This window comes from Musca autumnalis, unplaced genomic scaffold, assembly GCF_047663935.1.
Source record: "Musca autumnalis isolate F117 unplaced genomic scaffold, ASM4766393v1 scaffold_2, whole genome shotgun sequence".
Taxonomy (NCBI): Eukaryota; Metazoa; Arthropoda; class Insecta; order Diptera; family Muscidae; genus Musca; species Musca autumnalis.
Window position 1 is genome coordinate 258240719 of NW_027411755.1, and position 15057 is coordinate 258255775.

At 35.9% G+C, this 15057-nt stretch overlaps 3 protein-coding genes across 4 annotated transcripts in view; 1 reads left to right on the forward strand and 2 right to left on the reverse strand.

Moving 5' to 3' along the window:
- Window positions 1-15057, forward strand: part of LOC141395208 (uncharacterized) — a 138008-nt gene that overhangs the window by 4887 nt on the left and 118064 nt on the right. The gene's annotated exons all lie outside the window — the stretch shown is intronic.
- Window positions 24-558, reverse strand: LOC141393425 (NADH dehydrogenase [ubiquinone] 1 beta subcomplex subunit 2, mitochondrial-like). The gene has a single exon (XM_073966419.1). The coding sequence runs from the start codon at window positions 431-433 to the stop codon at window positions 143-145; it is 291 nt and encodes a 96-aa protein (XP_073822520.1). The 5' UTR covers window positions 434-558; the 3' UTR covers window positions 24-142.
- Window positions 9282-15057, reverse strand: part of LOC141391892 (carbohydrate sulfotransferase 13) — a 55069-nt gene continuing 49293 nt past the window's right edge. Inside the window, exons 2-4 of one of the 2 annotated variants that reach the window (XR_012409739.1) lie at window positions 10360-10828; window positions 9956-10290; window positions 9282-9772 (exon numbers count right to left, since the gene is read on the reverse strand). Coding sequence is in view for 1 of the 2 variants with exons in the window: in XM_073964586.1 (XP_073820687.1) it covers window positions 10061-10290; window positions 10360-10828 (699 nt within the window). In the remaining variant the exon portion in view is untranslated. Of the gene's footprint in view, window positions 10291-10359; window positions 10829-15057 lie in introns of both variants that reach the window. The other variant, XM_073964586.1, reaches the window with a different exon arrangement.

Below are 15057 nucleotides of genomic sequence, written 5' to 3' on the forward strand. Positions count from 1 at the left end.
AGGAGTAAAGAAACACTATTGAATTTTGTATTTACATCACACAATTTATTAAATTATCTCGTTTTTTGTAAAGGATCTTGCCTTCCAACACAATTTCGAATTTAACTAACACATGTCTGCTTCGCACTCCACTCCATCTACTTTAGTTTGATGGAATACCAAGTTCCTTGTTGGTCCACTCAGATGGATCGGGATAAGGGAACTCACCGGTGACATGTTCGTGTTCATGATACAAATGCCACAACACCCACCACCACATAGCAGCACCAACCAATTCGGCAGTATAGCGAGTAGCCTTGGAGTGTGGTGGTGGAGCAACACGATATGAGACTACATGGCTCTGACGGACGGTAGTTGGAGCTACGCTTTTAACGGCATTTCGCACCAAATGTTGCAGGAGGGGTTTGCACAAAGGTTGTACTCTGCTGATCATCTTTGTTGGAGAAATCTATGCCAGAATCCCAATAGAGGAATCGATTTTTTTCCTTAGTTTTTTTCTTCGGTGTGTTGCCGAGGAATTTTGTGTCGTAACAATTAACAGCTGGTTTTGCTATTGTGAATAACGATTGACAACAATTTATGTCACTATTGTGATTTGCAAATAATGGAATTGCCAAGTTTGAAAAACACGTGGGTCGGGTTTTAGATCACTAAACTAAAATGTAAATACATAAATGGCATGTTCCCGTACTTTATAAAGTGGTAAAAGTCGTAAACGATTTTCATATAAATTTTGTGTACGGGAACGCAAAATGTGTAAAAGTGTTAAAAATTTAAAAAACTTTTTAGTTCTGGAACAGGGCTAAAGATTGGCAAGCTCAATTTGTCAATAGATGAAGTTATACCCTAGACAGACGGCAGAGTTAATTTGCATTAAAAATGTCCCAATTTGAATTAATTTTTCACCCTGACAGACGATAGTATCTGCATTTGTGAAACAGCTGTTTGTGTTGTTTGTTTGTACCCAGCAGACCATTTCATAAAGCTTTACAAAAGTTCGCAAAAATATGCGAAATAAATACATTTAATTTATTCGCGATATTTTTGAGTCTTTTTAATATTATAAAAATATTGCAATGTGGAGACACATGACAGTGGAAGTAGTTAATTTGGTTTACATATGCGGCTACGAGAGTTTTTAGGTGTTTTCGGTTGAATTCGCATTTAAACGAATTCATCAGTCACACTTATTCTTGAGCTCGAGTCGTCATAAAATTGGGGAAGGGTTCTTTGTTTCAATACAAAGAACTAAGAGAACTGATGAGTCCAAGTGGCGTTGGACGAAACTAGTATTCTCTGCCATCCCCAAAAGTAATCAATTTTAACTACACCCACTTTAAACTTGTTGTTTTATGCCAAGTTTAGACTAGCGCTCCAAAATCCACTGGATTTCACGAAATCCTGAAATACACCCCGGTGTTCACACTCATTTTTTGTTGATTACAAACATATCACAATGATCAAGGTATGTGCATATGCGCAGCTGATCGAACATGAATTTTCACAAGTTGTTGTAAATTGAATTAATCATCAAAAATAAAAAAATAATGAACTTTACAACTTTATTTGGAAAATTATCGTAAAATTATCTATATATTGTATTAATTCTAACAAATGAAAAATAAAAAATATGATTTTATCGTTGATACATCATAATAATAAATTTTGATAGATAAAAGTTGTGCTCAGAACCAATAAATGGGATTATTCGTGTTCATTATGTTTCCAAATACATTATTCTTGTTCTTATGCAGTAGTTTTCCCGTTTAGTGCTAAAAATGCGTTCCCGTACTCCGAAATCTAGCAAGACTTGCACTTCTCTTTAAACAAAAATAGCGCGGAATAACACCTTCTTCTCCTGTTTTCTGCCATACAATTTTGGCCTAGTAGAAACTAGCAGCAAGTATTTTCATTGGCATCTAATATGATAGCTGATACGTTGATTTTCACATTTATGCAGGAGTTTCTGAAATTTCCGTCATTTTTCCGTTCCCGAATTTTTTAAGAAATTTGTATGAGGAAGCAGTTTTTGACAATTCGCTCTTTTTTCTAACATTGCCATTAAAAAAGTACGGGAACACAAAAAAATAGCATTGTAACCATGGAACAATTACCCAGGTAGTGGCATCGTAAAATTTTGAATATGTTATGTCAAAACTTTCTTTATGTTGATGGGGAAATTACAACAAAAATATTTTTTTTTATAAAGGGATTTGACTTTTCATATTCGATCAGCTGGTGTGATACCACTACCTGGTAGTTCTGCCATGATTGTAACAAAGTAATTTAATAATTTTGTCACATTGTTTACAAATTTTTATACTAACATTTTTTGTTGCAGCAATTGACCATCTACCTTATTTATTATGATACGTGAAAAGTGTTGCAACTTTTGGTACTTTTTTAGGCAAAACCAGGGTTGTATATCATGTGTACTGTGATTTCGATGTTGATTTCGCTGTAATCACGAAATGAGATGATTTCATTTTTGTATGCGAAATCATGATAAATTTAGCTTGATTCCGCGCGAAATCACGAAATGCCTTCGAAATCACGAAACGACGCCGAAAGTAAACCAAACATTAAATTTGAAAACAACAAATATGAGATTAAGCTTAACTTACATACAAATAGTAAATATTGCAAAACTTTAAAAAACATTTAAGGAAGATATAATTTTCGATAGAATTGGTATGGTGGGTAATGAAATTTTTTGTGAAAATAAAAATTTGAAAAAGAGATTTGTTAGAAGGCGTGAAAAACGATTAGCTGATATTCTACTCGCGAAAGACCACTACTTATTTTGAAGAAACGCGAAAATTGCTGATTCGCTTTCCATTTTTATTTTCTTTTTGAACTGATTTTCAAAAGCATTGCCATATTGAAATTGCTAAATTCAGTTAAAATTTCCTTTGATTTTGTGCATTACCCAATGATTACACATGCAAGTAACTTACAGACAGTTGTGTATACATATTATAGTCGAAACTTCAATTTTTTCGAACTGAGACTTGCATGTGTAAACGTTCGGAAAAAAATTTGATGTTACTTTCAAAGCACTTACATTGATTACTGACAAGGAAATTTTGTCGGCAGTGAGGTTGTTAGTTGGTGTGGCAGTGAATATGTGTGAGTGTATTGGTGTTTTTCGAACTGTCACTTGCATGGGTTAACCGGGGGTTAAGAATGTGGATAATGATTGAATTAATTTGAATTAAGGCAGTTAATGCAAATTAACGCTGCCGTCTGTCTAGGGCAGGGACGAGCTTCTTTGCTTAGATCGTATAGTGAGGGCGCCCACTCAGTTGTTTTTGCATTTGCTTCTCTCTCTCACGTACAGTGTAAATGAATGAAAACAAACAAAAACATAATGTGGTTGTTGCTTTTTTCACTCATACGTTCATACATGCCTTCGCTTTGGTTGTATTTCTGCGGTCGTCGCTGGTCTAGGGTATTAAGCTCTGTTGTTACGATATCATAACAACATTCTATTAAGTAGTTAACCATAGCTGCGTTCCATTACTTACCTCAGGTTACCATTTTAACCATTTGTTACCATTTTTAACCTGCCTTTCTCTTCTGCCACAGGCTACCAGACAAATTTCTGCAGTTAAAAAATGGCAGAACTGATTTTTCGACTTTTGTTTGACTATTATTTCACAATGGACGAAAAACAGAAGAAAAAGTCGAACGCTGACAAAACTAAATTAAAATCTTTGAAATAAAAGATGAACAATTGATTTTTTATGTTTCTTTTTGACATTGCTATCAGGTCTACCATTTTTCCGTTCCTTTACTTTTCTGGTAAAAATGTTCATGAGAGAGCAATTTTGACACTTTTCTCTTTTACCACTCTTACCATTAAAAAAGTAAAGGAACAAAGCTCAGATGTGTATTCGTTTACTCAAAATTTGTACAAATTGTTACTGGATGCTGTTCGTTTACTCTTACAATACAAAAGAGCTAAGTCGTTAACAAGATGTTACTGGACTTGTACAAATTTTTGGGTAAACGAACACACCTCATTTCAGGCGTTTTTAACCGCCAAGTTCATATTCAATAAAACTGGAAACTGCAATGGATTACAATCCTGGGAATTGTTTCGTTTCGTATTTTCCATAGGAACAATACAAAACGAAACATAACCCACGCTGGCGGAGTTCACTGTTTAGTTTCGTTTTGTTTACATTCGCGAGTGCGAACAAAACGATTAGCGAAAAGTACTCAACTCCACAAGAGCAGATAAAAAACTAAATAAATGTGAATAAATCAAACAAGTTTGGTGGTTGATAAAATATTCACTGTGGTATGTTGATGTTGGTTTATAGGGTTGTTACCCTGCAAGCAAAAACTATCGTGGAAGTGACTTAGGCGTGTCGCCCAGGGCGATTAAAACAGTCGCGGCGATAACGCAGAAGTCACCCTTCAGTGACATCCGTTGTGAAGAAATGAACCACGCAGGCGTGTCGCCTTGGAAGTCACTCCAGCGACACTTCAGAAGATCATTTCCGCGATAGTTCTAGAAATTAAAAAAAAATATTTTTTTTTTCTATTTAGTTTTATTTAAATTTTTTTATTTTTATTTATTTGTTTTTTATTTTTCTTTTCTTTTAGAGAAATTATTTCATGCAATTTCAGCCTACATTAATTTTGTCATTTTAAAAATGTGATGTTTTGTTGCCTGACTTGGGAAGCGAACCCGGACCTTCAGAGTGCAAAGCGAGTATGCTTACAACTGCACCACCGCCTCATATAATCATCAGATAGAAAAATGTTCTATTTTTGTTAAAATGTGTTGAAGCATTAAATAAATGTAAACAATCGCCTTGGAAGTCACTCCGAAGTGTCGGCGTACGCGATAAAACGTAATCACAAAAAGACTATAGAAATTGTTTGTGTAATTCACCAACAATCTTCCTTGGTGTGTCTCCGGAGTGACCTCTTAGGCGAGGGAGTGCGAAGTTCACTTCTAATTGCTGGCAGGGTTATGCAATCACATGTGTGTGTGTGTGTCATTAACCATAACGCACTGCAAACGTTTGCCAAAAAATCGTTTTGTTTCGGTGAATGAAACAACTCGGCAAAGCATAGCCGAAGTACATTTGAGCAATCGTACGGTTTTTTGGTTTTGTGGTTTTGTTTTGGTTGTGAGAATGAAACGATTCAGAGAAGCTGAAAAGTTTGTGGCATTGTGTGATTGGTACGGAAATCGTTTTGTTTGTTTACATTCATTGATCCTGAGTCCAACTTTTTGCTTTCCTACAATTTGTATAAGCCGAATTGCGCTTTAATCGGGTTTTTATCATTAGCTGTGTCTTTTTACGTGATAATTAGTAATAATTATTACTAATGTTGCAGATTTTGACAGTTGTGTAAAGAAAAAGTTGCTGAAAAAATGTTTCAGCAACATTTAGTAAGTAAAAAGATACACCAAATAAGTTTGTCCTCGTACTTACTAAATGATACTGAAACACATTTTTCAGCAACTTTTTCTTTATACAACTGTCAGTTTTAGAAACATTTGTAAAAATTCTTACAAATTATCGAGTACGCAGACAGGCATATTGTTGTGTCTTTTTACTTATCAAATGTTGCTGAAACAATTTTTTCAGCAACTTTTCCATCAGACTGTGCAACATTTTTTAAGTAATCTTGTGCAAAAAATAGGTCTGTCTGGTTACCCTACAATTTGTAATGTAGCAATTGTTGCTGGAAGTCGTCTGTTAACACAAAAAACCAGCATAAGAGAGCGATTCGAGAGAGACATTTTGACAGTTCTTTCACGAGAGTTTGCAAATTCTTGCTGGACAAATTTCTTCTAGCAAACACTAGCAATTCTTCTTCTTCCTGGAAACAGTCAATCTTCTGTTTTTTGTTGATTTATGTTTGTGAAAATTAAAAACAATTTTATTGTGGAAATAACATAAGCTCTGTTCCAGAACTAAAAAGTTTTTACAATTTTTACCACTTTTACACATTTTGCGTTCCCGTACACAAAATTTATATGAAAATCGTTCACGACTTTTACAACTTTTACCACTTTATAAAGTACGGGAACAGAAAGTAACCAGACAGACTTAATATGCCTGTCTGCGTTACCCTGCGTTTACAAATGACAGGACAGTTGACTTCATGTATTGATTGTCAAAATCGCACAACTTGCCTGTGTGACGTAGGCGTCCAGACAACTGCGAAAACAGTTGTAAAATTATGAATGAAAATCACCGATTTCTTTTTGTTTTCCGTTCACATATTTTGTTTTGTACATATTCTTTTGTTTTCAGCACATTTGAATTATCATCTCACTTCTTTTTCACAAAAATGTCAAAAATTTGTCAACCCGGCTGTCTGTGAAAAAACGATGGACAGCTGAGAGACAAACGACAAATGTATGCATGTGTTAGTAAATCAGAGTTGTATTTGAAGACAAACTGTCTGGTGTAAACGCCTAGTTATCGATAATTTGTAATAATAGGGGTGTCTTTTTACTTACTGAATGTTGCTGAAAAATTTTTTTAGCAACTTTTCCTTTATACAGCTGTCAAAATCTGCAACATTAATAATAATTGTTACTAATTATCACGTAAAAAGACACAGCTAATTGGTGTTTCTTTTTACTTACCAAATCTTGCTGAAACAATTTTTTCAGCAACTTTTCCATTAGACTCTGCAACATTTTTAAGGTAATCTTGTGCAAAAAAGTTGAGCTGAGGATTTTTTGAAAGTACAGAACCAAACAATAAAAACCCTAGTTGGGTTTTGTTGTGTCAGATCCAGCTTGGATTTTATGGCCCAATCTAAATATGGTTAAATACTGAATTTTTAAAGCAATTCTGGGCTATATCTCAGAAACCTATTTGAATCTTCATCTCACCTCTGAAGCAAATTTGTAGATAAGGGCACGAATAAAATATTTGTAGGAATAATGAACTCGATAAACCACATTTATTCCCTCAAGTTTTATAAAATATCGAACATTTTCATAATTTGTATAAATTTCGCACCATATCTCCAAAACCGTTTGTAAATAAGGATCCGTAGACTTAAGGAAAGAAAACACTTCTTTCCTTTATGAATGCGTTATCCTTATTTACATTGGTCCGTCGAGCCGGATCAGTGGCCGAATCCAAAAAGAGCTGGGAAGCTGATAGTTTGCCTCACAGGGAGGAAATTGGGTCAGCTGGCTGGTGAAGTCTTGATATCCAATTGGCGATATTGTCCGTAGGGGAAGAGAAATTCACCATGCTGAGCCAAATGGAAACGGCGGCAAAAATTGCTGATGAGGTGGAGAAGCTTCTTGTTCTCATCAACTGGGCGATTGAAGAAGTCAATGAAACCCAGACTAAGCGTTACAATGAGGGCGTTTATACGTACGTGGAGAAGCAGAGGTTTGCAGCATCGAAACCGGCAGCAAAAGATAAAATGGTAAATGAGAAAATCTTCCAATTGTTTATTAAGAGGAAGTGGTACCAGTAATGTTGATGCCTGTTAGGCCCCTGTCATTGGAGGAACAAATAAAATTCCTGCGATGGGATATCGACGCAATGGGCTATGAAGAAGGGAAATGGAAAGCCAAAAACAAGATTCTGGAAATTGACCTTCAAAAAGCTGAAGAGGCTAAGGCAAGCCTTGAAACCAGCGTGAGCTCTCAGTGTGAGGTGATAAGAGACCTACACATGAGGGACGAAGAGGCCAACATGGAAGTCCGTGGCCTGCAGAAAAAAGTGGACAACGAGCGGATGCAACGCATGGCCGCTGTAGAGGCTATAATGATGATGAAAGGGGAGATCATGGCAATGGAAATCGCTATGACCGCATGCCAATCGGAGAAAGAAGATGTAGTCAATCTTGCTGTGACTCTGCAGGAGCAAGTCAAGGATGCTCTGCGTGATGCTGAAGTAGCCAAAGAAGAATTACAGGCGGCTAACCTAGCGGCAGAAAGTTGTGTAAAGACTTTGATGGGAGAGTTGAGAAGAGCAAATGAAGATTTGGCTACACTAACGGACCATGTCAAGCGTGAGGATGAGGAATCGAAGATAGCTAAGGAAGAATTAATAGCGGCTATCCAAGATGGAAATTGTGAGTTGGCGGCTATGAAGGCAGAAGTGAGAAAATTAAATAAAGAATTGGCTAGCGCAGAGAGAGCGCGACATGCAGCTGAATTCAAACGTGATGAGTTGGCGGCACTACTGGTGGCTAAAGATGAAGCTGATTGTCAACTGGTGGTGGAAGATATTAAGGAGGCTGATAATCTTTTCCAATTGCAGATCTCTGGAGTGCTGAGTCAGAGGGAGACTGCGGCATTGAAAATGGTGGTGACGGCGAGCAACAAAGGCGAGGGGGCTTCAAATCTGAGCAAAGATGCTGCAGACCGAAGGGATGAGGCTATGGGGCCATATTCCCAGGAAGACGAATCAGTCAACAGCTCGGCACTGACCAAAAACCAGGCAGAGACAGGAACTCTGCTAATAAAAATGGAGCCTATGAAGAGGGAAAAGATGGACAGCCCAAAGGAACAATCAGAACATACGGTTTCCATGGAAGACATTAAGTATGCTGGAGTCAACAAAGCCAAATGCACAAAGAGGGATGAGGAGAAAATGTTCTTCAGCGTTGATAAGAAGATAAGCCAGGAATATCCATCTAGACAACCTGTGAAGGATGACATTATTCAACGCCAGAAGAAAAAGATGTCCGAGGCCGGAAATGTTAAGCCGTTCAAGAATGATGACTTTCTTCGACGTTGGAAGGAGAAGATGCCTATGGCCAAAAAGGTGAAGTCGCCAGAAAAGGATAACTGTCTTCAAGGCCGGAAGAAGACTATGCCCAAGGCCAGAAAAGTAAAGCCGCCGCAGAAGGATGACGTTGCTAGTGTCAGAGGAAAGAAGCCGCCAGATGAGGACGATTCAGCCTGGAAGATGAAGCCTGCAGACAAAGGTGGTACGTGTAAGAGCGACTGGCTGAAAAGATGGAGATGCTTTCTTGGTGCTATAACATAGCTTGCTGTTTAGAACAAGCTGCATTTCCTGATATTTCTATATTTAGGATTTTATTTGACTTTCTATTTTTTTAAATTTGTATATGTATTTTAAAATAATTTCCATATACATATGCCGCATTATGCCGTTTTACATACATACATTGTCTACATTGTCCCTACTAGCCACAATTATTTAAAATACTATAAAGCATTACATCCGTATGTTCCTGCAACATCACCGAAGGGACAAGGGCGACTTCTCTCAACAGTAAAGCATTACGTCGATAAAAACACGTTTTAATTCCTTCATATCAAAAAATAGATTTCCTTTTTATTAAAAATATCTTACAAATAAATATTTCTACATAACCTAAAAGTAATTTATTATACAAATGTATTCAATAAAGGCAACAACAATGGAATTTATTCCAAAGATTGGCCGATATAGTGACGGCCCAATGTAACTATTGCAAATAAAAGAGATTTGATAGCTTTCATTACAAATATGTATATGAAGGTATTCCGCAGACCCACTTTGAAAATTGTAGGCAGGTTCCATTTAAGCATTAGTTTATATTGAAAATACCCTATCTATTTAAAATTGTTTAAAGAAGAATGGAAATGATTTTGAAAAATTCGATTTTAATGATGTTTTTAGCGCACCTGTAAAACTAATAGTAACATAAATCCATATAAAATTAAAATTTAATAAACAATATGGTTAAAAAAAAACAAATATTCTCGCATTTAATTAAATTAAAGTCATTTTTGGAAAATGAAAAAATAACGCTGCTACAGAAAAAACCAAATATCTTTTTTTGGGCTTGAAGGTTTTTCTTACAAATATTATAATTCAGCATAATCTCTACAATTCAATCACATTTTGAAAGCCAAAAACTCTAAGCTTCGTAATTACTTTTCAATTTGTTTGTGAACAACAATGTATTCTAACAAATGTTTGGAGTTCTGTAGCACCGTGTAATTTTCTCTTACGTTTAAAGTACAAATTTTACCTATTATTTCTTAATTTTGTTCCATATTTATAAATATATACATACATATATAATAACACAACTTATATTAACCAAATTCAAAGCCTAAAACATCATCTAAACCGTAGTCGAAAAGTTTAAAATCATCGGAATAGATTTCATATAAATGCCGAATGGCACTTATTGGCAGCGGATCGAAATATTTACGCAAATAGGCGCGAGTATTTGAAGGTTTATGGCCGGAGGGAAATGTTACATTTTCAGCACCGGTTAAGTAGAGAGCCAAGGCAGAGTCATCCAAAAGGGTTTCATATTTTCCTATAAATATAAAGAAACACAATTTGAATTAAATTAATTTAATCTAAATTTCATGCTATCACCACTTACCAATTACATTATATTTCATGACGCATGGATTACATAGGCGCGATATTGGTTCCCAATGCTCATTATAGGTCGATTGATTGTTCAGACTCAACGAGGGTGTTAGCAGATACTGTACAAATTCACCAAATGAAACATCATCACCATATTCCAGAGAATGATTGCTGGGATCTACACGTATTCCCCTTACTATTTGTCGACCAATGCGATGTTGGAAGTAACGGGTACTCGGTGCATTACCCTCCAGTTTGTTACGATATGCCGATAGAATTCTTTCGAAGGGATGCCGAACAAATATAAAGCGGGTATATTCCGACATAACTTTTTGCTTTTCATCCTCATCGAGGTTATTGAATTTGGTGAACATACCTTCCGAGTGAGCCAATGAACCGGGTATTTGTAGAGGATCTGTACCATTTTGCCACATGCCTTTAAGTAACATCAAAACACGTTTCCAATTTGTGCAGGCAACCTGTAAGTAGGGCATAAAGTGATTGATTATTAAAATGGAATAATGTAAACGAATGGAATGGAATAATAGTTGTGTCTTTTTACTTTTTCAGTAATAATTATTCAGTAACTTGTTTTCAGAGAGTAAGAGAGATTTTACTCATTGATACGAAAATAGAGAAAAAAGTAAAAAGACAGCATTTAGTAAACTTTAGCAAGATAACAGTTGATGACCAAAACAAAAACATTGGCGCCAATGCACGAAAATGCATGAAAGAAAAACTAACTCCAAAGCAATGAAAAAGTTCTTCAATTTTAAGCAAAATAAATTAAAAATAATTAATATATTAATAAAATAATCAATAAATATAGCTGAATTGTAATATTTATAGTATTTTTCCACAAAAATAAGATAAACATTGAGAAGCTGACCATTAGCAGATGATTAAAAAACAGCTGATCAAACTTGCTAAATGTTGCTGGGAAAAAATCTTTCAGTAACTTTTAGCAATTTCTTAGCAAACAACTGTCAAAATTGTTCTTTCACTTCGCTCTCTTACAAATTACAAATTATCACGTAAAAAGACACACCTAATGTAAGTGTAATGAATTTGATTTTGTTTATGCCTCGGCAGAAATGTGAAATTCAAGGTCATTAAAGTACACAATGTGAAATAGTGTCTTTTTCAGTAAAGAAGTCCTAACGTACACCCACAAGTTCCGAGACTGGAAAGTTACGAGTTAAAGTTTGATGAGTTACCTAAAAGTATTAAAATATAAAAATATGACTTTTAGGCAAAAGGAAACCAAAGCTTGAGTATAAAGCTTAAGTAAAGTAGGGCATATCGAAACGTGGTTTCAGTTGAAATATCAGCAAACCAATACTTAGTATCAAACTGAGCCCACATTTGCCATTTTGAGCCATACTGAAAATAGGCGAGAATGCTACTCCTTCCCCATTTGATTACTTTGGCTATGGTCAAGAACATAAGCAAGGTATTCAATTCTTGGCTTGGCGAATTGGGGTCATTTGGGTTGTTTCGGTTTATCACGCTCTTTTGTTAGTCCCGCGGCTTCAGTAAGCAAATTTAGCCTCACTTAGGGATTTGGACCAACCGATGCAAAGCGAGCGATGGTTCCAATTGCGATTTTTTTGGTAAAAAGTGACGTTTTTTTTTGAAATTTTTTAAGCTTGTCTTTATCTTGTCGAAATATGAGAAAGTAAACACTTTAGAACAACAACAACAGCGTTTTTGTTGTAAACTTTGATTGAATTGTCGATGAAGTAATATACTAAAACGCATATGGAGCAGTATTTTGTTTTTTTTTTTTTCGAAATAAGCGTGTTATATAATAAAGCAAGAACTGAAGAAGTTAAAAAGAAAATTGAAAAGTCACACCACACCCACTTTACTAGAAGTGTAATTTTTTTTATTTATTTTAATTTTAAAATTTCGCTTAATCATCAAACAATATGGGAAAGTGTGAGAAGCAAAGAAAAAAATTAAAAATACATTGAACTGTTGAAAACTTGCAATGTAGATTTATAGTGGTCAGAAAATCTTATTATTGAAAAGTTATAATCCACAAAATTGGTCACATGTTTAGTTATTGGTCGCGGTATGTCCTCAATATAAGGGTATCCACAGATTTAGGTTATTTTGATTGTCTTAGCAACACTTTGAAGCGATTTGGGTTTGTCGTTTTTAGGGGCACTTATCGGATCAAGTTGAAATTCTAACCACTGTTAGTCCTTATTATACTGATCACAACGATATAAAGTTTTCCGGGTAAATCATTTTAGTTTTCCGGTTTTACTATTATAACGTAGGCAATATGGGTATGGTTTTAAAGCTATGCAGAGTACTTTGGTGCGCTTTGGCGAATTGCTGACTGTCATTTTTATACCCTCAGCATTTATGCTAACGGGCAAAATGTGCCTCACCGAAATAATGGGTTTAGACCCCAAGTCTGTTTGGACGAAATGTGTTTCAGACAATTTGGAGTTGATTTAGCCATGTCCGTCCGTCTGTCTGTATGGCTGGAGCGCACGATAACTCTCAAACGGATCAACCGATTCGGTCCTGAATTTGGCTTTCGTAATATTTTGTCCAAACTTAGTTTAAGTTCGAAGATGGGTTATATCGGTCCACTGCTTCCGGTACCTCCCTCACAAAAGTTCGGAACATTTGTGCGCACGGCAACTCACTCCTTCGGGTACCTCCCACACAAAATTTCGGAAAATGCAGTTTAGGACCTGCTGTCGAATCGCTTTGATTTTTGTTGTAGCAACTTGTATTCACTGCCCCCCATACGACGGTATAAGTTTCATCAGGGGCAAGTCCATACTTCCTGAGAAAATAGCCTGAAAGGTACAAAAAACCCCTATGACACCGTGTGTAGTGGTTGGAGCGCAAGATAACTCTCTAACGGATCTGCCGATTCGGTCCAAAATGTGGCCTTCGTAATATTTTGTGCAAACTTAGTTTAAGTTCGAAGAGAAGCCATATCGGTACACTCCTTCAGGTACCTCCCCCACAAAAGTTCAAAAATGTTCGGAAAAATTGTGCGCACGATAACTCTTGATGGTAGTGACCGATTTGGTCCATACTTTACACATATATAATAATATATCTAATATATCTACCAGATATAGATCAGGTTCGAATATGGACTATATTTGACCACTCCTTCGGGTAGCTCTCACACAAAATTTTGGATAAATTCACTTTAAGAACTGCTCTCGAATGACTTTAGTTTTTGTTGAAGCAATTTGCACTCGCAGCCTCAATTACGACAGTAAAAGTTTTTCAGGGGAAAGTCCATTCTTCTTGAGAAAACAGCGCGAAAGTTGTAAAAAACCCCTATGGCACCATATGTAGTGGCTGGAGAGCTCGAACCGAATACTGCGTTCGTCCACACTTTGGATATTGTAATATTTCTTCGAATATTAGATGAAAATCGAAGTTCGTGCTTATAGGTCCACTCCTTCCCCCACAAAAGTTCGAAAATATTTGCTAAAATGGAACGCACGATTTCTCATAGACGTAGCAACCGATTTGGTCCAAACTTTGGATCTCTAAGTATTGTCGAAACTTAGTTTATGTTCAAATCAAATTTGGACCCTATCTCTCCAATCATTGTGGTACCATCCACACAAATTTTCAACATTTTTGTGTGGTTAAGGGTCTGTTCGAGGATCTTTTGGACATTTTTACCGAAGGTTTTCCTAGTGGCCCTGTTTACAGCGATATTATGGCTGGTGTGATAAAAAATCTCTATCTATGGATATCCCCTAAATACATAAGTTTTTTTTTGGGAAAAAAGGACTTCAATCCACACAGGCTGAGGGTATATCTCTGTCAATACTTGTTTACTTGTTCGTACATTGGCCCCCATGTTCATATTAATATACCCTTCTACACCACTACGAGTACTACCACTACTACGACTACACAACGAATGCTAAAACCATTGGCCAGAAAATTTCGATTCAAGACAGAATTTCACCATCACAGTTTATTAATCGAATAACCTAGGATATAAGGTCATGCTGAATCATTCATACTTGAGATAGCTCCCTGGCAGATTTAACTGATTATTTAAAAAATACTTCAATCCCAAGTACCAACGGGAAAACCGTGCCCTGATAGAAGTAGGCCTACTAGCCCTATCATTCTTGGGAAAACTAATTGAAAAAAACTCTTTGGATAAGGTAATCTTTCGAAGACAAAAACTGAAAGCAACAAGGAAAGGTTCGAAGTCGGGCGGGGCTTATTCAATGACATCCTACCACCACGATTTCTATGTAAATTGATAAATGTTTTCTAGGCAAAAATCCGACACAGTTTTTTAAAATTCATATTTATGGGAGCAATATCCAAATCTGAACAATTTTCAAAATAATTTCAAGTCCAAATTTCATAAAATTTTTCGTTTTTCGTCCACATTAGACAGATATGGGGTATTTAGGGCATCAAATAGATGAAACCGGACAAAAATATATATGGAAACTATATCCAAATCTGAACCGTGTTCAAATAAGTACGTCAAAAAAACCTCAAATCGGCCGAAAATATGAAGTAACTGACCCAAAAAAACAAAATTTCTTTTTTTTTAACTCCTGCCCCTAATTTTTTCCATTTGATCCAAAAACCTTATATATGAAATTTTATGGCAATCGGTTAACGATAACCCGTGCCAACCTAAATTCTCTAAAGGCTGTAATTATGGTCTACGATGAAAAAACTT